The following is a 24,646-nucleotide window of genomic DNA, read 5'->3' as shown; positions in this document are numbered from 1 at the left end:
AAACACGAAGGCTCTCTGCCGCAAGCAGGGAGGGCATGTGAGATGGGACTTAGGGTCAGAAACACTAGGATTTGAACCAAGCTATGTGGCCCTGGGTAAGTCGCTTAAACTCTCTAAGCTCCAGGATCCGAGTTTCTGACATGAGGACTGAATGCCATCATCTACGCCTGGAATGGCTCGGTGGGGCGGGCACGCCATGCTGCGTGTGAATGTGCTTTGTAAACTCTGTTTATAAAAGCTCTGAAGCAGATGCTCAACTTGGTGCTAGAGATAGGTCACAGCTGCTTGCCCAGGTGTCCCCCATCCCCTGTGCTGGCCCAACATCTGCACTAGAGATTAGAGCTAGGAGGGTTGAATAAGCAAATTTTGACCTACAAATGTTCAAGAACCACCTAAAATTGTTTAGGGGTGTGTGTGTGTGTGTGTGTGTGTGTCTGTGTGTGTGTGTGTGTGTGAGACAGACAGACAGACAGACACAGATGGTCAATAGGGTCATTGAGTTTGGCCTTATTGGGGCAGGTGTTTCTGGTGCCCACACCTCTTGTGGTGAAAGATGGCTTAAGATGCATTCCTGAAGAATGAAAGGGCTTGCTGTGTGGGAGAAAGATGGGGTGGAGGGTGGGCTGGGAAAGTTGGGGAAGAACCTGGAGGAGGGGAATGGGGAAATGTGGGGACCTGCTGTTTCCCCATCCTGTGTCCCTTCCAGGTGTTTCAGGATCACTCTGAGCTGGGAGCTGGGGTGGCTGAGTGAGGAGCCCTCTGACCCAGCATTCGCCAGGAAGCTCAGAGAGGGAAGAGCTATATCTCCCCCCAATATCTCCCTCTCATGCACAGCCTCGGGAACAGGAGCCAGGGAGAGGGACCCCGCCTCACTGCCTGTGACGACCTGTCACTGTGCAAGCTGCCAGCCCTGCAGACCCCTAATCAAAGTGACAGCTCCTGGAGGCCTCCCAGGGAGGGAGATCCTAAGGGGCATGGCTAGAACGTCCCACCCCCACACCTTCATTGCCCTCTCGTGGAACAAGGACTGAGACCTCAGTGTCTAGGAACAAAGCAGTGTGTTAACAGCCCCTGAGCCTCAGAGGAGGTAGGTATGGCTCTCTCCATTTCTGAGGCTGCCCAAGTTGGCCACACCCTAAGGACTCTGCTCCGGCCCAGTACTGACATCCTGATACACTTCCCCTCACCCCATACCCCACCTCAGGGCAGTTGCTAGCATCTTCTTTCTAGGGGTGGCCTCCTCAACTCCCAGCTCTCAGAGAGTCAAGGAGACAGGAGAAATCCATGGGAGAGTGAGTGATGGTTATATGTAGAGCAAGGATGAGGGGTCCTCAGATTCCCAAGGAACCCTGGAATACTCACTCTCCCATGCTTTCCGCTCACTCCTCTTAGCCTGGAGGTTGTAGAGATCTGGCCCCATGGCTGGCTTCTCCTCCAGACTGTGCGTGCCCAGAGGGCAGGCGCAAGCACGCCTCAGAGTGGAATCCCACATCCTGCAGGGGCCAGCCTGGGGCCAGCCCAAGGCTGGAGGGCGAGGCGATGGACTGACGATGACCAGAAGGACCATGCCTTACTAAGTTCCATTCAACGATCTGGAGAGGAGGCCCAGGCATCACGTCTCCTGGTGCCTCGCCACACACCTACCCCGTACTTGGGGGATGAAGACTGTGGGAAGAGGGAAGCCAGGTGAAGGGGGTTCCCATCCCTCTGGGCAGCCCGACTCTGGCCACAGGTGTCCGGCACTGTGGTCTTTTCTCTTCACGCCCCACCCGCTCTCTCCACACTGGTATGGTGGGTGGGGAAGGGAAGAGGGAGGGTTTGTACCGCAGGGACCACTACCCAGAAGCAGGGCCTGAAAAAGAGCTGTATGAGAGGACAGCGGGGGTTGGACAGCGTTCTCGGGCCACAGAACTGGCCTTCTTCATCCAGCACTGCCATCCAGGCCTGCGTCCCTCTCGGCGGCCCCCTTTCTGACAACAGAACTGCCCGTCACAACATCGCCTCGGCTAGAGTCCTCCTTGGCACCTCCCTCCCTTGTGGCCCCCACATCCCATCAGTCACCAAGTCCTAATGGTTCTGCTACAGAAGGCCCCAGAATCTGTTTCTTCCATCCCATCCTCTTTATTCTCATGTACCCCCAAGTCTTACCCTTCTCCCTCGCCAGCCTCTAAAAACACTAACTACTCCTGCACAAAACCCTTCAATGATGCCTGTCATCCTCCGATCAAAGGCCGAACGCTTGGCCTGCCTTCGAGGCCCTCACAGGTGGCTCCTGCTCACCTCCCACCATACTTGCCACGTACCCGGCACTGCCCACTGCTCCTGAGAAGCCAAGGACCTTAGGCCTTGGCACATTTGCAGCAGCTGTCTCCCTGCCTGGGATTCCCTTTTTGTCTCCAAGATCCCATTTCAGCGTCACGTCTCTGAAGCTTTCCCTAACTCCTGTCAATTCACTTCTCCCTCTGCTGACTTCTCGAAGCGCCGCCCCACACTCACCCCTGTGAAGCCTGTTGTTGTCTTAGCCAGACTCGTCTGCATGGGTAGTTATTTAGACAGCACTGTCCTAACAGGTGGGTGTGTCGCCTTTTAAAAATATGGATCCTCAGGCAAATACCGTACCTTCTCACTTACATACAGAACCTAAAAAAGTTGAACTCATAGAAGTAGAGTAGAATGGTGGTTGCCAGGGGCTAGGGAGTAGGGGACATGGGGAGATGTTGGTCAGAGGGTACAAACTTCCAGCTATAAGATAAGTAAGACCTGTGGATCTAATGCCCAGCACAGCGACCATATTAACAATACCGCGTTATATACTTGAAAGTAGGGGAGAGAGTACATCTTAACTGTTATCACCACACACACACACAATTATAATTATATGAGCTGTGAGAAATTATAAAGCTGTGAGAAAAAAAATACGACTCCCTAAAACAGAAGCTTGTACTGAGTAGGATGTCTATGAGTATTTGATGAATTAATGAGTGACTCTGAACTCCAGAAACATCCATACAGCCAGGTACACTCTTACTCAGAGTCACACCCTCGGTTCCCAGCCAGCCTCGAGTGCTCAGGCGGAAAAGCTGGTATACCAGCCATCAGAGCATTCCCTGCCTTGCTTATGGCCTCTGTTCACAATGTCCTTTCTCCCCTTCCCCCTGTGCCAAGCTTGACATATACTCCTTCCTTCAGGAAGCCTTTCCTGGTGCCCTCAGGTATAATCGCCACCCCTGGGGGTATGTCCCACGAAGCACAACACTCATCTGCTCTTTTTGTGTCTGTCTCAGCCCCAAAGACTGACTCAGTCTTTGGTGGTGGTACGGGGGTGGGGTGGGGGTTGAGGAGGGAGACTGGAACTTATTTGTCTCCAGTCCCCAGGTGGTACAGGAAACACAGTGGGTGCCCCAAATATTTACCAAAAGAACAGCCAGCCCTGTACAGAGCTCAGAGTGTAACCCTCTGGCAAAGCTACCAACCTGGGCTGCAGGGTAGGTTTCCAGTGGCTGCCCCCAAGATCCAGGCAGAAGTTTAGGCCTTTCCTGCCTCTCTATGCTGGGCCTGGTTCTGAACCTGTTTCTACTGCCAGCCGGCAGCCTGCCTCTCCTTATTTTCCCCATGGCCCCTATGTGCCTGTCAGCTGGAATCACCCTCATGAATGCATTCACCCATTTCCCCCAGAAATCTGCCTTGCAAGCAGCTGCCCCTTCAGTGCTTGAAGCCAAAACTCTGCAACGTCACCCCAGACAAGGGGAGGAGGAAATCCTGGCCAGGAGTCCAGTGGCCAGAGGAAGAAGGGCTTCCCTGGTCTATCCCTCAGCCAGAGTGTCAGGTGCCTTGCTGACCCTAGTGTCCAGGGACCAGAGCAGGAGCCTGGTCACCTAAAGGTGAGGCCCTTGCCTACCCCCGCCAAGAGGGCTCCAGACTGGGGTCTTGGTTCCAAAAGATTCCACAGGGAGACCCCCGGACCCAAAAGGACCTCAAGAGGAGACCTCGGATCTAAAGACCCTCAGATCTTGAGAGACCCCAAGAGGGTTGTCCAGATGCGAAACAAAACTCTAAGGCATCTGGGGGACTTCAGACCCTAAGACCCATTGAGGGCATCCCAGACCCAAAGACCCCACAAAGACCCTTTAGAGGGGCCCAGAGCCAAGTTTGTGGGCACAGTGCCCCTCCACACTTACCCGGCCCCGCGGGGGCCTTTCCTAGGCTGAGCTGCCGCAGCCGCCTCTGGTGGGCCCGTCCCTCACAGTGCACCTGGGCCTGGGCCGCGGAGTTCAGCTGGATGTTGCAAACATCACAGAGTGTGTACGATGGCCGTTTTCTCTCCCGCTTGGGCTTAGGTGGTTCTGGGGCCCGAGGTGGGCACTCAGCAGCTCCAGATATGGGAGGTTCCTTCTCAGTGGAGGGAGATGGGCTCAGTGGTCGCTTCATACCTAAGCAGATAGAGAGGGAGACAAATAAAGGCTGAGTGTTGCGAACACATAGAAGGAACAAGTCGGGTTCAAGACCCAGAGATGTCTGGGCCCTTTATGCCAGCTGAAACTCTCCAGCTATTGGAAAGCCCCAACCTAAGGATGGCAAAAGGGAGCATAGTAAGGTCTATTTCAAACAAAGCAGCATTCATTAAAAGGCAGAAATATCTGGAAGAGAGCCAGAAATGTCTACATGTTGGGTGGCCAACACCTGGGGACGTGACCACAGAGCAAAGGGAGGTTTGGGTCTTGGAGAACAGGTGGGCACTGAGGGACAGGCAGCAGCGAGGTTGGTGGAGTCACATTTTGGGAAGCCAATGCCCTGTTCTCAGCCCCGCGGCAGGAGCTGACAATCCTGTGACAAGCAGGCATGTGGCGCTTGCTGGAGACGCAGCAGCCGCTGGCCAGGGTAGTGATCGCAGAAACCCAACCTCCCTGTGTCCGAGGCCCGGCTGGGTGACATTTACAAACGGTGACAGTGTGTGAAGCCATCCCCACCCTGTCCCATGTGGGTCCAGATGCTCCCTGCTGTCTTGGCCACCCAACCTGTGGCAACAGTTGGTATTTTTAGTAGAGACCTGGGCCCTACAGACACACACACACGCGCGCGCGCACACACACGCACACACATATACACACACATCCTGGGCCCTGCAGAGCTTGCATATCACCCCTCCAGGCCTCTTATCTCCTACAGACTGTCTTTCCTTTCCAACTCATTTCTCTGAAACTTTCCCTCCTGATTCCTCTGCCTCTAACTGGCTCTATTCCAGTGCTGCTCAGTGACCTTTCTCAGACTGAAATGTGTCCATTTTTCTTTCCACTTCCTTTCTGAATCTGTGTGCATGTTTCCTGCCTCTGCTTCAGACTGGGGACTTCCTGAGGGCAGGGCCTGTGTCCCCCTCACCAGGACAGAATTCCTGAGTTCAGGGATTATGTCTCTCTCTCAGAATGGGGGAGCTCCAAGGTTAGGGCCTGAATGAGGCATGACTGAGCCCATCTTTCTTGTTATGGACTGAATTGTGTCCATCAAAAATTCATATGTCCAAGTTCTAACTTCTGGTACCTCAGAATGTGATTGTATTTGGTGAGAGGGTCTTTAAAGAAGTAATTAAGTTAAGATGAGGTCATTTGGGTAGTCCCTAATCCAATATGACTGGTATCCTTATAAGAGGAAGACATTTGGACACAGACAGTTACAGAGAGAAGACCGTGTGAAGACACAGGGAGAAGGCAGCCATCTGCAAGCCAAGGAGAGAGGCCTCAGAAGAAACTAACCCTGCCGACACCTTGACATCAGATTTCTAGCCTCCAGAATCGCGATAAAATAAATTTCTGGTGTTGAAGCCACCCAGCCAATGGTACTTTGTTTTGGCAGCCCAAGCAAACTAATACATCCCCATCCCCCTAAAGGGCATTTCCTGTGTCCTTAGGCTCATGCTCATTTTGCAAATTAGACCAAGTGAAGTCAAGCGATGCCCCAAGAGTCTCAGAAGGCCACACATCCAGTGGTGGAGCCAATGTATAAACAAAGAAAATGAATTTCTCAAGTCCACAGCCAAGAACCTTCCTGCATTCCCTGGACCCAGCCCCCACTCTCAGTAAGCTGCTCGTCACTTTTGTGGGCAGTCATCCCACACAGCGGGTCTGTCATTACATGTGTGAGGACTATGTGTGAATAGAACAGAAGGGAACAGTAATTAAGAGCATGCGCTCGCTGCTGACTCGCACCTGTTCGAATCTCAACTCTGCCCCTTACTGGCCATGTGATCTGAGCCTCAGTCCTCTCATCTGTGTCTCTGTGAAATGGGGGTGATACATAACAGTTCCTAAGTCATAAGCACATTGTGAGGATTAGATGAGCTGATCTATATAAACACTTCTCAGTGTCCTATAAAAGTCAGCTATTATTAATCGGAGGTGTATCCGTTTTGCAGCGTATGAGTGGAGTCACCTGGTCTGTCACTCTGCATGTCTGTCAAGGCATACCTGGGTCACTGCGAATGCTTCTTTTACCCCATCGTTGGCTGAGGCGAATCTGTATCACTCACTGTGTGCATGTCACAGGGTAGCTGTATAATGATGCGGTGTCATTATGCCCATATCATGGAATGAGACTGTCACTGAATGTCTGAGACTCGCCATGTGTTATGGGTTGAATTGTGTCCCCCCACAAATTTATATGTTGAAACTCCCGATACTTCAGAATATAAGATACGACCTCGTTCGGAAATAGTGTCATTGCAGATATTATTTGTTAAGTTAAGATGAGACCATTCTAGAGTAGGGTGGCTCCCCAAATCAATATGACTGGTGTGTTCTTATAAAAGAGAGAAATTTGGACACATCATGCACATAATGAGAACGCCATATAAGGATGAAGGCGGAGATTGGGGTGAAGCTTCTATAGACCAAGGAACACCAAAGATTGCCAGCAAACCACCAGAAGCTAGGAGAGAGGCATGGAACAGACGTCTTCACGGCCCTCAGAAGCAACCAACCCTGATACTTATCTTGGACATTTAGCCTCCAGAACTATGAGACGATAGATGTCTGTTGTTTAGACTACCTGGTTTGTAGTACTTTGTTACGGCATCCTAACTAACACACCATGGGTCTGACCCTGTGCTCTCATGGGTGCCTGATGATTTGATTTGAGGACCCTGCACTCTGCAGGATGGTGTGGCTGGTCTGCAGTACCAGAGATAGCCTCCAGGTGGCGCAGCGAGCATCTAGCAGGAAGCTAAGGGGTGGAACTCAGTACCCCTCCTTGCAGGGTGGACTTCACTCTTCCACACTTCTGGGGCCACTAGGCTGCCCCTCCCAGCCATACCAAGTTCCCGGGCACCATATCTGGAGTCCAGGTATATCTCTACCCACTGAATGCACACTGGAAGGTCACTCCTATCACCTCGTGAGAAGCAGCCCCCTTGAAGCTGCACTGAGACCCCACCAACATTGTGCACTCTCTCACCTATAGATGGAGGTCATCATAGCTATTCTCCTGCCTTTACAAGTCTTCTCTCACCCTTCAAGCAGAAAGAAGGGGGAGAAAAAGTACCAGGTGCGATGTTCAGAGGGGGGCCCAACTAGCCAAGGAGAAGAGGTATCAGGGTAATGAGATTTTTCTGGCCATGCCAAGGGAGCTAGCTGCCTGCCTGGCCAGCAAGGGGATGAGGCAAGTGGGGCAGGGGAGGGGGGGGAGAAATTTCCATGCAATTTATGACAGGCAGGCCAAGGACATGGCCCAAGAGAGCAGACAAATATCTGCCATGGGGCTGATTAAACCTCTGTGATATACAGCCTCTGGGCTCACAGGGCCCTCCAGAATTCTCGGGCTAATTGTGTCCCCTCAGCCAGGCTACCGGGCTTGCCACAGCCTGTTCTGCCTGACCCAGCCTTCCCAGCTGTCCCCTCAGGAGACCACTCCAGCTAAGCGAGGGCTCCCACTCAGAAAATTTGTAGGGGTAGGCAATTTTTAGGGCACACAAACATCTATCTAACCCCTGCTGCGAGCACCAGCCAGTCAGCAAACCCTGCACTGGCCCCTATTCAGAACCAGCATGACTCACCCTAGCTAGACCTACACTTGGACAGGATCTGGTTCACATGCTCTCTTAAACAGAAAAGGAAATTAAGTTATAGAGCAGGGGAGTGGATGTTCTTCAAAATACACGGAAAGACAGTGCAAAACCTGCTTCTAGAAGCTTCCCTACCTCCCTCTCTACCACCCAGCTGCCCAGGCCACTTCTTTATAATGACGACCACTTTATTGAGAGCTTACTGCGTGACAGGTGCTTTATACACAGGATCTCTCTTAAACTTCACAAGGAACCCATGAGGTGGGCACTATTATTAACCTATTACCCCACATCGTAGATTAGAGAACTGGCTCAGAGAGGTTTTATCAGACCTGAACCTACGTTTGTCTGACTCCAGAGCCCACGTCCTTAACTACTTACTGCCTGATCCCACTTCTCCTTAAAGCCTGCCAAACCCTGATTTGAACTGCTGGGTGGAGAGGGGGGTGGGGTTAGATTCGGAGACGGGCTTCTGGGGAGGCTCAGGGCCGCCCAGCCTCTATCAGGCTAGAGTGCCAGGCAGGGAGGTGCCACACCCTGGTCAGGAAGGGTCAGGGCCCAAGCCAGAGAGGCTGGGAGGGAGGGGTGTGAAGAAAGGGGGAGAAATGAACTGACCTGGAGAAAAGACCAGATGAAAGCAGAGCGAAAGAGCGTGCATGTGTCCGGCTGTCAGTCTGTGTGTGATTTACACAGCAGCGGAGGGTAAATCTCTCTCTATTCTCACTTTCCCTGAGAGATGGGCTGAGGCTGCCACGGGGAGAGTGGGTGTTGGACCACTGGAAGGAGCCACCCGCTTGAAGGCAGGCTCACACCAGAGCTGGACAGCTTATGGAGGCTAGGGCTGCTGCTTGCCTGTCTGTCTGTGTGTCCTCCATATGGAGCTGGAGGGGCTGCGGGTGGAGAGAGCACTCGGGCAGGGCCCCAGGGCCTCAGCTCCACCACTTCTTGCTGAGTGACAATGAACTTCAGGGCCCAGTTTCACTGGGACTCTCCAGCATTGGAATTCTCTGTCTGCCTATGCAAACGGGGTTGTATAGAAAGAAGTTTGGAAGCTATAAAATGCAGAGCCAGAGTTGTTTCAGCTGCAGCCTGAGGAAGGGGGCCCTCAGGAAAGAGCTGCTTTTGCCAAAGGGTTAATGGGAGAGGAAGGTTGTCAGCCTGTCCCAAGGTTTTGGTCAGGCATGAAGGGCTCCCTCACCAAACCTTTAATGAGCCCAATTACACTCTGGTATTTTCCCCCACGTCTGCCAACATTTACCCTCCTGCTTCTCCCAGCCAGGTCCCAGGTCCTGCCTCTGAGAAGGGAGCTGGCTGCCTGGCCAACCTTGGGGCAGTCCCTGCTCCTCTGGGCTTTGGTTTCCGTCTTTAAAGAGAGGGGGTTGGGCTGAGATAATCTCTTGGGTCCCTTGCAGGCAGTGTAGCAGTGGCAACACGGAGCAGCTGCCTCTAAGGTGGGGGTTGGGGGAGGCCAGTGGGGTGGGTATAGAGAAAGAACCGCCAGGTGGCTAGTGCCCGTTGACTTCTGGGCACTGTAGAAACATTGCCTCCGTCAAACCTCATTGCAACTCTGTGAGACTTTACGAATGAGAAAACAGGCTCAGGGTTGAAAAGAGAGGCAGGTGAGTAGAGTCAGTTCTCTCTCGCCCTATGATTCAGGGGCAGGGGGTGCAAGACACTGGAGGCCCCCAGCCCAGCCATTTATGGGATCAGGAGTGTGGGATCTCCCCTCCCCACTGACTCAGCTTCAGAAAGAAGTGCTTGGAAGAAGAGAGGCCTTGTCTGTTGCTGTCCTAGTAAAGTGTGAGCCCTCCTGGGTCTGGCTGCTCCCTTAATGCCCCACAGGAGCCACAACTGAGCATTTTGTCCCCTCTTCCCTTCCACCTTGCTTCTCTCAAGGCTGACAACTTCCAAGCATGGGGGAGGGGGAACAACCCACTTCAATGTGTGGCCACCACAGAGTGGCACCTACCCCAGCCATACCACAGGATTGCCCAGAGTCACACCCAAAACTCCCCAGAGGAGCCAGAGACCCCCACCTAAAGGGTAGGAGGGCCTGAGTGAGGCCAGCAGTGCCAAGCCCCAGCCCACACAACCCTGCCTTGCTGGAGCAGGATGCTCTGGGGGCTGGGCAACAGCTGCTCCAGGTGTCAGGGGCCAGGTGGGGGTTCCATGTGGCAAACCAAGGCAGCCATATGTCTTCCCATCCAGAGTGGTGACAAAGGAAGACTGTCGCCTCCCCCTGGGGACTGCCGGGTGCTGGGGATTTCAGGAGTGAGCTAAGAGGTGCTGAAAAGTCAACACTCTAGCTCCAAGGAAGGGAGAGAGAGGGCATGCGAGGTGAGGGAGAGTGGACCCAGGGATGAGGTCACTGTCCCCTACCACTTTCTCTTCCCCCAGTCTGCTCTGTCCTCACCCCCTATTGAATGTGTATCCCAGAAGCCCTCCTGACATGCCCCAAGATAGGGGCTGCCTCTCCTGCACAGTGAGACTCCCCTAAAAGAGCCTCATGCCACCGTCACTACGTGAGTCCTTCTTGCTATCTAACCTGCATCTCTCCTTGCAGGGTCCACAGTGGCAACACAGCAACTGCTTCTAAGGTGGTGGTGGGGTGACTAGGAAGAGACTCTGCCTCAGTACCCCTCTTCTAGCCTATGCTGCCACGCAAGACCTAGGAAACCTGACTCGTTGTATAAGAGATGCCTCGTACCCCACATCCCACTCTTAGGCACACTGGGGCCTAGGATCCTGGCACAGCTCAGCCTCCCCCACAGCCGGCTCTCCTAGCCCAAATCCCCATAGTTCTGAGCAGTAGCTCTCCCAAACCCCACTCCCTCCCACCATGGCCCCACCATCAGGACCGCCAAGTTGGGACTGAGGAATGAGTACTGGGAGCCAAAGGGAGAAGGGTTGGGAGGTTCCAGGACTATTTGAGAGTTGTGGGTAGGAGGCAGGCTAGGAGGGCCCACTGCTGACGAGGAGAAGGTCGGCCTGAAGGGGGAGGGGCGGGACAGGAAGGCCTCCAATGACTGAATGACTCAGGTGGTGGAGCAGGGCTGGCAAGAGTGCTCTTTGCACCCCTAAAAAAGACAATAAGCGATCTCCCCTTCCCCACCCCTTTCATTCTATCCCAGGGGCTGCTAAGGGTGGATTGATTTTTGGGGTTCTCTAAACTCCTTAGGTAAAGAAGGTGAGTTATTAGGTTGAGCCCCATCTCTAGGGAATGGTTCCCTCTTTAGGGTGGAGGTCTCATCCCTTCTGCCCTGTGGTCCCCAGCCTACCTTCCCCTACCAGGAGCTGGAAGTCCTTGCCATCACCCTTGTTGTCCTGGCTCCTAATCTTGCTTTAATTGTGGCTCTTGTCCCCCGACCTTCCCCACACACAAGGCGAGGCAGGGGCCTCGCTTCCGCAGCCCTACAGGGTCACCTACACCCCACCCCTCGCGTGGCCCCCTCGGGCGCTCAGTCCCAGTGGCGCGTGGGTCAGGGATGGGGAGCACTGACGCCTACCTGAAGGGCACTTCCGACCTGAGCACCGCCGCATCCAGCCGCCCACCGCCACCCGGGGAGATCTGGATTCACGGCTCCCGGAGGTGCGCGGCGGGTGAGTCCCCGGCCCGCGCGTCCCGGGACGCGGCTGCCGCGTCTCCGGAGCCCGCCCCTCGGCGGCTCGCGTTGAAGCAGGTGCCAGGAGCCGCGCCGCCCTGAGCGGAGCACAGGCAAGCGGGCCGGCGGAGGGGCTGCCCCATGGGGTTCGCTGGGGAGGAAGGCGAGGGCACACCCAGGGCCTCTTCCCACAGAAGGGCTGGGCGGATTGGGGAATCTCCTCTCTACCCCTGGCCCGCCAGGCCTGAATGTCCTTCAGGTTCCGGGGGGGTCCCAGAGCTTAGGGGAGGGGACTCCAAAGTGGCCACTTCTCACTGGCCTGCTGTGACCTCCCTCTGCCCCCCCCCCCACAAATTACCTCTTTTGGGGGGAAGCTCAGAGAGCAGGAGGAAGTTAACGTTCATGGAGCACCTACTGGGTGCCAGGAGGGATCACATTCAATCCCCATAACCACTCTGCCGGGACTGGTTTGATCCCCATTTTACAGACCAGGAAATGAAAGATTGAGGACATTAAGTAACTGATCCAAGTCACACAGAAAGTGAGCACCAAGTGGAAAACTCCAGACTGCCCCTGGGAACCATATTCGGAGGTCAGGGGAGATAGCCAGCCACCAGCTTGCTGGGGCAAGTTCACCCACATGTGTGGCAAGGGTCATTTGGTGCATGGGATCCAGGCCATAGTGGGGGCACAATACAGGAGCAGGAAGCCAAGCGGGGGGGGGCAGGAGACAGGGATTGGCAGCCTGACCTTCTAAGGGTGCTCTGCCATCTTTTCATTATTGGGGAGACAGTAACAGTAAGAAAGTGAGTCCCAAAGAAAGAGGACAGATACAACTCGTATCCACGGAAGAGGTATTGGCGCTGCTCACACACCTCAGGCTCCTGGCCGGCCTCATGTGCACCAGGCCCCCCCCGAGAGAGGAGGGGAGCCCTGGCAATGCCTCGCCCCTGCAACCCAGTCTCCTAGCACTTCTTCCTGGTCCTCGCACCCACCAACTCACTCCTGTCTTGAGGCCTCTGCCCTTGCTGTTCCCTAAGCCTGGAATATTCCTTGACCTTCACAGGGCTGTTTCCTTGTCACTCAGGCCTCAGCTCTAAAGTCAGTCTTCCCAGAACCCATATCCTCAGCCCCATTATTCTTTGTCTCAGCCCCTGGTTAATTTCCCTTTTAGCGCATCTGCCAAGATGAAATTCTTTTGCTTGGATACTTACCTGTCTTCCTCCTGAGGCCAGGGCCTTTATCTCTCAGGTATCCAAAGCACTAGCATAAAGCTTGATGCATACCTAACAGATGCTTGATAAAAGGTTGTTGAATGAATGCACGAATACGTTTCCACATTAAACTGTACACTATAAGTAGGTGAATTGTATGATATGTGACTTATAGCTCAATAAAGCAGTTACATAAATGAATGAATGAATGAATGAATGAATCCGGGGTGGGGACAACAGTGATGGTACACCGTGTGTAACTCACCATCCCGCAGCACACCCACCCTCTAACTTAATCCAGTCACACATTTCTCCCTCATGGTCCACATCCTGTGTCTGTCCATGGAAAACTGCAGTTGCTCAGACTTGGAAGGGATCTTAGAGGTCATCCTGTCCTTTTTGTAACTTGTCCCTGACTTTACCTTCTGGCCTCTGCTTGAACATGCCGATGATAAGGAGCTCACTGCCTCCTGAGACAGCTCACGCCACCGCTGGATGGTTCTCAATGATAGAAATCTCATCACTATGGGGAATTGAAAGCTGCTTTCCTACAATGCCATGTACCGGCTCTAGATCTGCTCATCAGTCATTTGGAAAAAGTACACTCTACCTTCTGCAGCCAGCTAACATGGCTGACAGCTTCCTTCTAAGGGGTCTCTTCTCCCAGTTAAAAAGACCCATTTCCCTCAACTATTCTCCCCTTTCCCCACGGCTACCTCCTCCAGGAAGCCCATCCGATGTGCTCCCAGGGCATCTTGTGTGGGTCATTAACACTATATATCACACTGTCTTGAACTGTCTCTCTCAAACCCTTTCCTGGGTACCTCACTGCACTGAATGGGTTAATTCTGCCCAGTATCTTGAATGGTGACCGGCTAACCTGAACTCTTGAATCAGCTTTTTACAGAGCTGGGGGGTCCATGAACCCCCCGGCTCTATTTTCACATGATACACTGTCGAATTCAGCCTCCCCATATAGTCTAGGGAGTGATTTCTTGAACTGTGAGCACCAGACCTTATGTTTAGGCTTGCTGACTCTCGCATTCTGCTCGGCCTGTTGAAATCATTCAGCAGGACCACAGGTGCCAGCTTAGTGTGACCACAAAGACGTGGCTTCACCTAGATACCTAGAAAAAACACAATCTTACACTCTACACAGACAAAACACCGCCGTTTGTGGTGGGCCGCCTGTATTCCAGGCCCTTCCCCCATTTTTATCGATCCATTTTATCTTCCCAATAGCCCTGAAAGGCAGTATTTCTCTCCTCACTTTTGAAGATCAAAAAAGGGAGGCTCTGAGAGGTTAGTTCACTTACCGACGATGTTCACACAGCTAGAGAGGGATGGAGCTGAACCTCACTGGGTTGACTCTATACTCTAGGTTTTCTTTCCCCTATGTTTGTGGTGCCTCTAAATGCCTTATCCCGACATGCCCTGAGAGTTTCTCCCTATAAAGGTGGACCATGGAGGAAGAAAACAGAACAACACTTCCTAGTAACGGGAGCTAAAGGTGCCACGTGGTGCTAGTGCACCTTGCCCACCTACCACTCCTCCAAGGAGAGATTCAGGCCCCTGGTTATCGCCTCCCTTGACCAGAAAATGACCATTAGTTTAAATAAAGCCACTGAGTCTCTAGTTGGGCCACTCAGTTCTCACTGCTGCCCAGTCTCATCCTCTTACCACCTCTTCCTTTGTGTCCTCTGTGATGAATTCCCAGCCTGGCACACAGAAGACAACCAATACGTACTGCTGGGTTTGAAGAATGAACCAACTCTCACTGTAGGTGTGAGAAATGGAGTGGGCTGTGTGAGCTTCAGCAAGTGACTTTCCCCCTCTGAGTTTGTTTTCTTATCTGTAAAATGAGGCAATTAATACATAACAACATTGCTGAGGGTGATGTGAGATCGTCACTGACATAATATATGCCTAATTAATGATACAGGCATCGTTAATGACGTGTTATGGTCTCCACTTTAGAAACAGGGACGCTAAGGCTCAGAGAGGTGAAGGGACTTTGCAACCCACATTACCAGCTTGGAAGTGGCTCAGACAGAACAGGAGCCCAGGTGAGCCTGGCCGTAAGACTGTGCCCTTTTCCCTGTCCCAGGGCACCTTCCCTGATTGCTCAATAAATATAATTTCTAGTATGAAAATATGAGACGGTTCTATTAATCACTCATGCTAATAACATCAAGGGCCCAGCTGAGGCAAAGCCTGTAGCAAAAGGGCTCAGGCAAAGAGCCATAGACTTCTGACCAGGCAGCAGCTTCTGCTCTTCTCATAGCCTGGGCTGGCGTGGGGTGGCAACGTAATTCTGGGTCCCTGGGTTCCAATCAGGTGGGAGAGGCCCCATTCTCGAGTTGGCCTGCCCTTTCCATCATGGGTCCTTTCCCTCCCCACTGAAAGGGCAGACTCACTAATGGCTTGAATAAGTCCACTGTACTCCCTCCCCCCTCGGGCCAGCCTTTTGCCTCCTAAAATAGCCCAGAGCCACCATGTGCCCAGGGCAGCTCCCCACCCATTGCAAATCCCCCTGAAATTAAATCCCCATCCTGCCCCAAGCAGGATGGCACCACCTCCTGCCACCGTTGGGCTCCAAGGCTGGCCAGGCTCCCCCCAATGGTAACAGGGACAGTTGTCCTTCAGGGTGACCGAGACATAAATCCCCAAATAATGAGACAGGCGCTCAGAACACAGAACCAGACACGGTGCTAATTGGTTTACTCTGGGTAGGAATGATGTGGAGATGACAGCAACAGGCCTCAGTTTCCGAGCCAGTAAAATGGGGTGGGGGGATGCGATTACTTCCTGTGTCCCGGCCTGGGCTGATTTTCTATGCCCTCTGAGCGGCCTCACACCCAGACTCCCCATCTGAGAACGACAACTTCTCAGATGTAAAAGAGAAGGTTGGGGTCCTCTGATCCAAGTCTTAAAGTAGGGAGGCCCAGATCATCCCTACCATGATCTAGAAACACCTTCTTTCCATTAAACAATAACAACGACAACAACAACAACAACAACAACAACCAAACAACCAAACTAAGCCTCAGTCCTTCCCAGCAGGCACAAGGATGGGGGTGGGGAGGCCGAGAATGCTCACGCCATCTCCCGTCCTCATGTGAGGCCAGTAATGGACTCTTGGATGAGCCAGAGGTCCTCAGTTTGAAGTAATCAGAATGAGATTATCACATTAAACTTTAAAAGTCTTTGCTCAAAAAGAAGCAGCAGCTGACACCCTTGACTCACCCGACTTTGCCACTGTCACCCTCTCCTGGACCATGGCCAGATGAGCTCCAGATACCGGCCACACGGAGGCTCCACTGCAACAGGCCGGAGGCAGGGGAATGGACTGGAAGACCTCTCCAGGCTCCGGCTGCTTCTGAGTTGTGGTAAGATGGAAGGGGGAGGGCCAGGGAGAGGGCGAGCACGTGTCTGTGGGAGGAAGGTGGAAGGCCTCATGAGAACAGGAATAACGTGGAACAGGAAAATATGCACTTACAGTACAACTCTGCCACTTACTAACCTGTGACTGGGAACGAGCCCCTTTTCTCCACACCTCAGTTTCCTTGTCTGAGAAATGGGGGTCGTGATAACAATAACTAGTAATAAGTCCCCTGATGCCACTCTGACATCTGAGAGGATTAAATAAGATGACATATAGAAAATACCCTGCAAACTGTAAAGAGCCACTGTGATGTGAGGGATGACTTTGTTAGCTACAGCAGGAAGGACAGAAAGAACTTTCTTTCGGCTGCGTATTAGAAACTAATGGGGGCAAAAAGAAAAGGAAGACAAATGGACCTGGGTAGGACCCTAAAAATCTCGCCAACAATCCCTTCTGTGTCCATCCCTTGCCCAGACTAAACCCCTCCCCTCCTGCCCATCACCTTGCCTCCAACGCTGCCAGCCCGTCCCCAGTCTTTCTCAGTTCAGAGCTGTATCCAACTTGTGTTTGTTGCCAGTGCAACGGAAGTTATTTCGACCTCCTCACCCGGTTTGGCAGAGCTGCCAGGGTTGTGTAGGAGAGGCCGGAGCTAGAGTCCAGGAGGCTGGGAACCAGGGTGCCCACAGCAGAGGTGGTCCTCTCTCCAGATACATTAGCTGCAAGAGCAGCAGTCTACGAAGCAGTCAGCTTACTGGCGGGACTGCCCCATGGAAGGTACAAGAAAGACTGAGGGCCCAGGGCTCCTTACTGGGACCTCGGCTACCTTCCCTCTTACTTAAAGAGCTGCATTCAGCAGAGGCTGGGAGAGGCCTTGACCACCAGCCAGGATCAACCCTGTGGAAATTAAGATCTTTGAATCTCCCTGACCCACCTTCATTTCCTGATGCTTTAATTTAGTTTGTCCAGCAGAATCCTCTCACCCTTGCCCATCCCACCGGATCTTGGGGTCCTTTCCTTTTCCTCAGTATGGGAAATTGAACCCAACCCATCCTACTCTCAGAAGGATGGAGGCAGGGGGAGGCTGAGGATGACCCTGAGAATCCAGGGCCACCTGGGGCAGGAAAGAGGGGCGAGCCTTTAAGCCCACTGGCTGAGGGAGACGGTGGGGTGGCCACAGTCCTCCCAGCTGGCCAGGGAACAGCTGGCAACCACATCAAGGAGTCCTCTCAAATCGATCCAGTGGGTGGAAGCACACACTGTTGCAGGCCATGAAGGAGGCCTTTCAAAACCAACTGAGAGGTTCCAAGAAATGTCCAAGGATGGGCTGTTTCAACGTGGCCCACGCCCCCAGGCCCTCTGTCCAGCCTCCAGGCTGCGGGACTGCTTCCCACAGCAGAGCTGCTCCAAGGCCTTGGCTGGGAGGCAGCTCGGGGCCCAGGACAGAGCCTGGGGCTCTGCAGCCATCAGACTTTGGGCAAGTTGCTTCACCTCTGATCTGTAAAACGGGCCCAATAGTATCTACCTCCTAGGGTTGTTAGGAGGCTTAAGAGACGATCTAGAAAGAGTGTCTCTCTTTGTGGCTGGCACAGAGCAGGAGGTCAGTAAAATTACTGAATAAACATTTGCTGAACACCTAATATGCCAGAACACCTCTATTCTATGCCCTGGGACCCAGCAGTCAACAAATGTCCTGAGAGGACCTCATGGAGCCTGCAATGGGCAATGGGCACACTAATAAGCAGATAAATGCACAAGGCCAGGGAGGACGAGTGGCCAGGAAAGGCCTCTCTGAGGCGGCACAGTTCAGCCCAGACCTGGCTGAGATGAAGGTCAGGCCTGCCTGAGGGTCCTCAACTACGGCTGCTCACCAGAATCGTCTGGGCAACTTGGAACACATCTGATGCCTGGGCCTCTTCCCAGGGAAGCTGCCAGGCTTAGTCTGGGGTGCAGCCTGGGCACTGGGGCTTTTCAATTCTGCCCAGGTGATTCTGATGTGCAGCCAATGGTGAGAACCCCACGTCCTGCAGGACTCTCAAGTGCTGGCCACATGAGCATCACCTGGGGAGCTCGTCAGGCATCCCAGGCTGGGCCCCTAACCCCAGGGGTTCAGATTCAGGGGTGGGGTATGGCCCAGAGCCTGCCTTTTCAACGAGCACCCAGGTGATTCTGAAGAGTACACAGGTGCAGAGCCGTGTGAAGGACAGCCCTCCCTGTGCTGATCCCAGCCACGCTGACAGGGGCACCTGCTGCCTTAACAAACAGCAGTGATTACCTTGTACAGCCCCTTACCCTCAGCCTGGGAGGCCCCGCTCCTTTCTCAGCCAGTTGAATCCTGCACATGCAAACTAGGCTTGTCATGAAGACTGAAGGTCCACACTGCTGTGGGCTTGGATTGTTTCCCCACCACCTTCAGTCCCTTGGCTGAGCGCCCCCTGCCATTCTGCTCCATGTCCATGTGTGGTGTCCGGTGGGACCCTGAGCTCCCAGGAGTCGAGCTGGCTCCTCCAAGTATGTGGGACCAGGCCTAGCACCCCACAGGGCATGACTCGTCTTTGTTGAAGGAATCTCAAATCTGCCCAGCCTCCACTGGGAACAGCTGCTCCCACACCTGGGCCAAAAATGCCAGGGTTGTGATCTGCTCCTCGAGATCCCTGCTCTATCCCCTTCTCCTGCCCTGGTTCTCTGGTCCCGGGACTCCTCTGGTGGAGTCTGACTCCCCTCTCTCCCACTGCACTTAGCCCTGCCCTAGGCACGAGGCCCTGGGATGGGAGACGTTGCAGTTATGCTCCCAAGGCAGAGGGGCTCCAGCATGCCCTTGCCAAAGGATCAGGTGCCCCCTCCCCCGACCTTCAGGTGTCTGGCCTAAGGGATGCCCACCCCCTCCTTTAGGAAAGCAGCATGGTATACCCATACTGCCTGGGTTCTAATCCTACCTCTGCCATTTCTTGTGTGGCCTTGGCCACTTCTGTGCCTCACTTTTCCCATCTTTAATTAAATAAGGATAAGTAGTACCTCTTTTAGAGGGTCATTATGGGGATTCAATGAATCAATATTTGTAAAAAGTTTAGCAAACCGGTGCAAGGTAATCACTATGTGTTTGTTAAATAATGTTTAAAAATAACATTTTTTAAATGATGTGCCAGGTCTGGAAGGCTGGGATTAAGATTCCATTTCACAGGTGAGGAGACTGAGCATCAAGGAGAGGAAGCTACTTGCCCCAGATGACACTCAAACCTTGCGTCTGTGTCACTTCAAGCCTTCTCTCTTCTGGCCTAGGTGAGCTCTGTGCCTTGCATGCACTGACAGAGGTCTCTTTGTACCCCTTCCCAGGGTCACACCCTGAGCTTGGAGCCAGGAGCTGGACAAGCACCCTGTGTCTGGGTCTGTTTCACAGGCAGGTCTGTGGCCGCCCTGGCTACTCCAGCCACGTGCTCTGGGCGGGCAGTTCCAAGGGCCTTCCAACCCCCTACCCCAACCTCCGCAAGGCATCCCCGACCCCCTCTCAGCCACATTCAGTTAGGAGACAGACTGGGAGGGAGCCCCAAAGAAAACACCCCAGTTCTTGGTCTCCACCCTGTGCAAACTCCAGGGGCCAGATGCTGAGGTGTCCTGGGGCCAGATGCTGAGGGGTCCTGGGGCCTTGGAGGAAGGGAGGGGCAGGAGCCGAGGGTGTGGGGAATGACATCGAAGTCAGGCGGGCACGTGGGGAGGACCGTGCTGGGATCCTGGGGAGTGGGACAGGAATTACTTTGCTCTTCCTACCTCCCTAATTTTAATTCAATCAGTTCACTTCTCTTTACAACCTGGATTGGCATAAGAGCCCCCTCCGTGTGCTCCCTGCCTCCACTTCTCCACTTCCTGCCTTCCCAGTCTGTTCTCCACACAGCTAGAAGGAGCCTTTTAAAAAGGCACATCTGATCGTGTCACTCTCCTGCCTAAAACTTCCAAAGGTTTCTCCTTTAAGGAAAATTCTTACTGCAGCCTGGAAGATTTGGCCCCTACTCACCTTTCCAAAACCCTAAGGATATGACTGGTAAAAATAATACTGACAAGGTTGGAATCAGATACAAGAAGACTTGTTATTGACTAAAATGGACAGAAGAATCCAATCTTGACCACAACCCTTTTTTTTTTTTTAATTTAAACCTTCCAAAATTGGAGAGGAGTTTACCCAGTCAATTGCACAAAGACAGACTAGAGTCAGAAGCCTTTGATCAATGCCTTATGATCGACGAATCAAATCATGACAGCAAAATTTATGCAGAATCGAAGCCAGTGAAAATAATTTTGGTAAAAATAAAATGGAATGAAGAAAATGGAAATTTAACTGTACCATCGAGAAAAAAACAGAAAAATCTGATCAAGGAATTAAGTTGGATGAATAGCGTTCAAACTGGAAAACACGTTCTAAAAGAGTATCCAGCGTTGGTATATTTTGGTTTAAAATGTTTGCATTCAAAACATCCTGGGGTCAAAATATCCAGAGTCCCTCTGATCTGTTTTTGTACCACTCCCCACCTTGCTTTCGATACTCCAGCCACACTGGGCTCCTTTTCTCTCGAAAGAACCAGCAAGCTCTCTCTCACCTTTGAGCATTCTGGAAACCTGTTCTCTCTGCCTGGAGCACTCTTTTCCTCCTGGCTCCTACCTCCCCTTCTCAGGGCTGATGCTGAAATATCACCTCTGTGAGAGGCCTTCCCTCACTACCCTCCTTAAGGTAGATTTCCTTCCTGCCTCCTTGTATTCTTTCTCATTCATCTTGTCTTATTCCTCCTTAAATTCCCAGGGCAGGGCCTAGCAAGTATAACACACAGTAGGTGTCCAATAAATATCTGCTGAATAAATGAATAAATTAGTGTGGTGTGTAGTAGTGTGTGTGTGTGTGTGGTGAGGGAGGGGTAGGGCCTGAGGAATGGGTTAGGGTTTACAAAGGCCCCTGAGAGAGAAAGAAAACGGGGTATGGACACACTCTTATAACTCTATCCCCCCTTATTCATGACACTAAGCTCCAGAGAAGCCCATGTCAGCAGGAGACAAAAGAGGAGACAGTACCAGTCTTGCTTTATTTTTGCCCCTTGCCCAGCTTCCTAAGGTCCAGGCCCATGTGCCAACTGGCCAGCTGACCCCAAGATGGGCTGCCCCCCTCCCCCTGGGCCTGGCTCCCACATTTGGCTGTTGGCCAGGCTATTTGGGGAAACTTCCTGATCCCCTCTCTGGCCTCTCCACCCCCATACCTCATCCTGCAGCCCGGGAATAGCTGTCCCCAGCCTCAACCTAGGGACAATCTCATTCCCAATTAGTACCCAGATGGTTGAAACCATCTCTAAAAGCTTCTCGTGTCCCTTTCCCCTCAGGAAGCTGCTAACTAGGACAGCAGATCTCAGAACGAGGTCACAGAATGCTTCCTGCTCCTATAGTCCTTTCCCGGCCAGACACTAGTGGGGACAACAGTCTCCGTTGCAGGCCTGTGAAGACGGAGAAGACATGGGTGAGGGGGAAATGCGGGAAGAGATGAGAAATGGCTGCAGCTTGAGGTTCTTTTTGCCCAAGGAGCAGCTCCAGCTTGGTCTGGGGGGGAGACCTGGCTGTGGGGAGTGAGGAGACCTGGGTTCAAGTCCAGACTGTCTGAATGCGGATTTCGTTAGCTCTCTCGGTGCTTACAGGGCAGGATGAAACAGTTCTGTATGTAATACAGCACCGTACAAAATCTAGGGGTGAAAAGACCCTTGGGGTCCCAGGGAGATTACTCTGGGATAGATCCTGTGAAGGGCCCCAAACCCATTAGGGAATTCTTTCTCTGGTGAAGATTCACTCTGTCATTGGGTCAAGCCTCGGTCTATGAGAGGTGGGCAGATTTCTCCCACATTCTGAAGACCACACCCCATATGTTCCTCTCTCCCCGCGGCATTTTCTCTCCCCTAGATGAGGGACAAGGAGGGTATGTGCAGGGGTGTGTCTTGTACCTCCCCATCCTGCCTATCCAGTGGGAGGTGTGTGGCTGGTATCGGAGGTAAGAATTGACAGATCTGAGATCAGGAGAGTAAATTCTGGGGCCTGGGGATGCAGGAGAGGCGTGTGGGGACCTGGGTCGGGGCAGTGGGAGCATAGTGGGGCTGGCCTGGCCTCTTGCCTGGGCATCTGAAGTGGGGAGAAGTATCAGCAGAATCAGTCTTCACCCCACCCAAGGAAACCTTAGTCAAATAAACAAACAGCCTACACAGCCACTCCTGTGCAAGAAGCCACTGCAGTGAGGAAAGGCCTGCTGGGGAGAGGGCAGGGAGGCTGTTTGCACAGGCCCCACAGCCCAGGGGCCGTTGGCGGAAATGTTTGGAATAGGGTGGGGAGCACAGTAGTGGTTTGGAGCAGGAAGCTGGGGCCTGGGGTGGGTGCGTTGAGCTTGGCTGCTTCGAGGAAAATGAAAAGTGTCAATTCAGCCCCACTCTGGTCAACGCCTCTTCTGAGGGGCACTCCAAGTCCCCAGCACCCTCCTTCAGCTCAAAGTCAATCGGATCAACCAGACAGACAGGGGCTCTATCCCCACACCGTCACCCTGCTCCTAGGCCTATGCCCCTGGGCCTTGTCACTCAAAATTTCAGAGTTGAGCCAAAGCCCCCCAGGTCTGTTTTCAGCAGAGGAGCTGGGGAAAATGGGCCAACATCTGCCCTCTCCAGAATCTGATTATCTTCCCCCACTCCTTGCCTGACACTGGAGGGGCCCCGAAATGATGGCAGTCCCCTCCCCCAGATGCTTTGCTACCTTCTTCTACACTCAGAGACACTCAGAGACATTTGGCTGTCCTGTTCCCCTAGGACACCTCATGAGAGTAAGACAGGGAGAGAAAAGAGAGACACACACCCAGACTTAGAGGCAGAGATGGAGAGAGGTAAAGACAGAAACAGACGGACTAGAGAGATGCCACACAGAGACAGATGCTGAGACAGGAGAGATATTTAGAGTAAGGAAGTGTGTGTGTGTGTGTGTGTGTGTGTGTGTGTGTGTGTGTGTGTGTGTCAGAGACAGGAGGGCAGAGACACTCACAGAAAATGAGAGAGAGAGACACTGAGAAAGAGAGAGACAGAGACACACACATACAGAGCAAAAGGAAGAGGAAAAAAGACATACACAGAAAAAGAGAGACTGAGAGACAGGGAGAGAGGAGAGAGAACGTGACAGGCATAGGGGCAGGGAAAGGACTGAGAAAAGGGCTGATGAGAGCTCTCAGGAGGCACAGGGACACTTAGAGGCTGAGAGGAAGAAAGAAACTCACAGAACTACACAGGGACTGATGGACTGAGAGAGACTTAGGGACCTGGAGACATCCCTGGTGAGACTGGCGGGGGCAGAGGTGCCAAATATCAAGCCTCATGGGGTTTTCGAGGAGTCCCTGGAGGGCAGTGCTGCTGCCTCCTGTCCCCAACACTGACCCTCTGCAGGCATCTGGCCCCTCGCCACTGGAGCTGGCAGATCACTCGAGGTGAATGAAAAGTCACTGATGGAGGAGAATGAGACTGTGACTGTGGTGAAGGCTCAGGGGTCTGTGAAGTGCATGTGTCAGGGTGCCTCCGCAGGGGATCCATTCCCAAGACTGAACTTGAAGTGGTGTTTAGGGGTGTGCAACTATATACAGCAACATTTGTGAGTTAGTACAGGGGGGATGTATGCCTGGGCGTGTGAGTGTCTGAGTGTGAGTGCATGTGTGAATGTGTGTGTGTCCAGTTCCATCAAGCACTTCACAGCACTAATGAGGCCAAGGTGGCAGATTTGATCCTCAAATAGCCAATCGGAATTGAGTGAGTCAGAGATGGCCATAAAAAGACCGCATGTCTCTCTCTTCTGAACAGACGGTGTGTCCAGGTGCCACAGGGCACTCAACTATAGTCGAGACCAATGTGCCATTCATTCCCACCAGGGATGACTCCCACTGCCTGGCCAGCTGGCCCCCACACACTTCCTCACCAAGGCCCAAGATGCAAACTTACGGGAGGACCCACACTACAGACACTTGGACCCCTCCCTGACTGCAGGTACAGCTCCCTCTGAGAAAGGCAGCTGGAAGGATGGTGGGGTCTGGCCCTGATCTTCTGCCAGTCTGGCTTCCACCCGTCCTGCTGCTGTAGCCCCATTTAGCTTCCCCCTTGCTCTTTGGGTCCAGAGAGTGCCCACACCCTCCCCACACTCAGGAGATAAGCAACCTCTCTCTTTCTCATCCTTTCCCTCTTAAGCATCACAGGACATTTTTAAAAACTGTCCCAATTTTGGGTGGAGAATGAGGTCAGGAGGCCCAAGGGGGAAACCACTTGTTGGTGACAGCTGATAGTCCTAATTTCACCTTGAAACTCCTTCCTGGTCCAGGAGGGGGCGTGTCCTAAGCCCAGTTTTACAGGGACACTACTAT

The 24,646-nt window shown here is 53.0% G+C and overlaps 1 protein-coding gene across 1 annotated transcript in view; it reads right to left on the bottom strand.

Moving 5' to 3' along the window:
* The window catches only part of ZNF385C (zinc finger protein 385C), a 39,308-nt gene extending 22,889 nt beyond the window's left edge, over positions 1-16,419 (bottom strand). Inside the window, exons 1-2 of the mRNA XM_039873497.1 lie at positions 16,113-16,419; positions 4,179-4,430 (exon numbers count right to left, since the gene is read on the bottom strand). Of these exons, the coding sequence (XP_039729431.1) occupies positions 4,179-4,430; positions 16,113-16,146 (286 nt within the window). The 5' untranslated portion in view covers positions 16,147-16,419. The remainder of the gene's footprint in view (positions 1-4,178; positions 4,431-16,112) is intronic.
* Between the last annotated feature and the right edge of the window lie 8,227 nt (positions 16,420-24,646).

Source organism: Pteropus medius, unplaced genomic scaffold, assembly GCF_902729225.1.
Source record: "Pteropus medius unplaced genomic scaffold, Ma_sr-lr_union100, whole genome shotgun sequence".
In the NCBI taxonomy this organism is placed as follows: domain Eukaryota; kingdom Metazoa; phylum Chordata; class Mammalia; order Chiroptera; family Pteropodidae; genus Pteropus; species Pteropus medius.
Note: the sequence above shows the minus strand (reverse complement) of the source record. Positions and strands in the feature narration are given on the sequence as shown.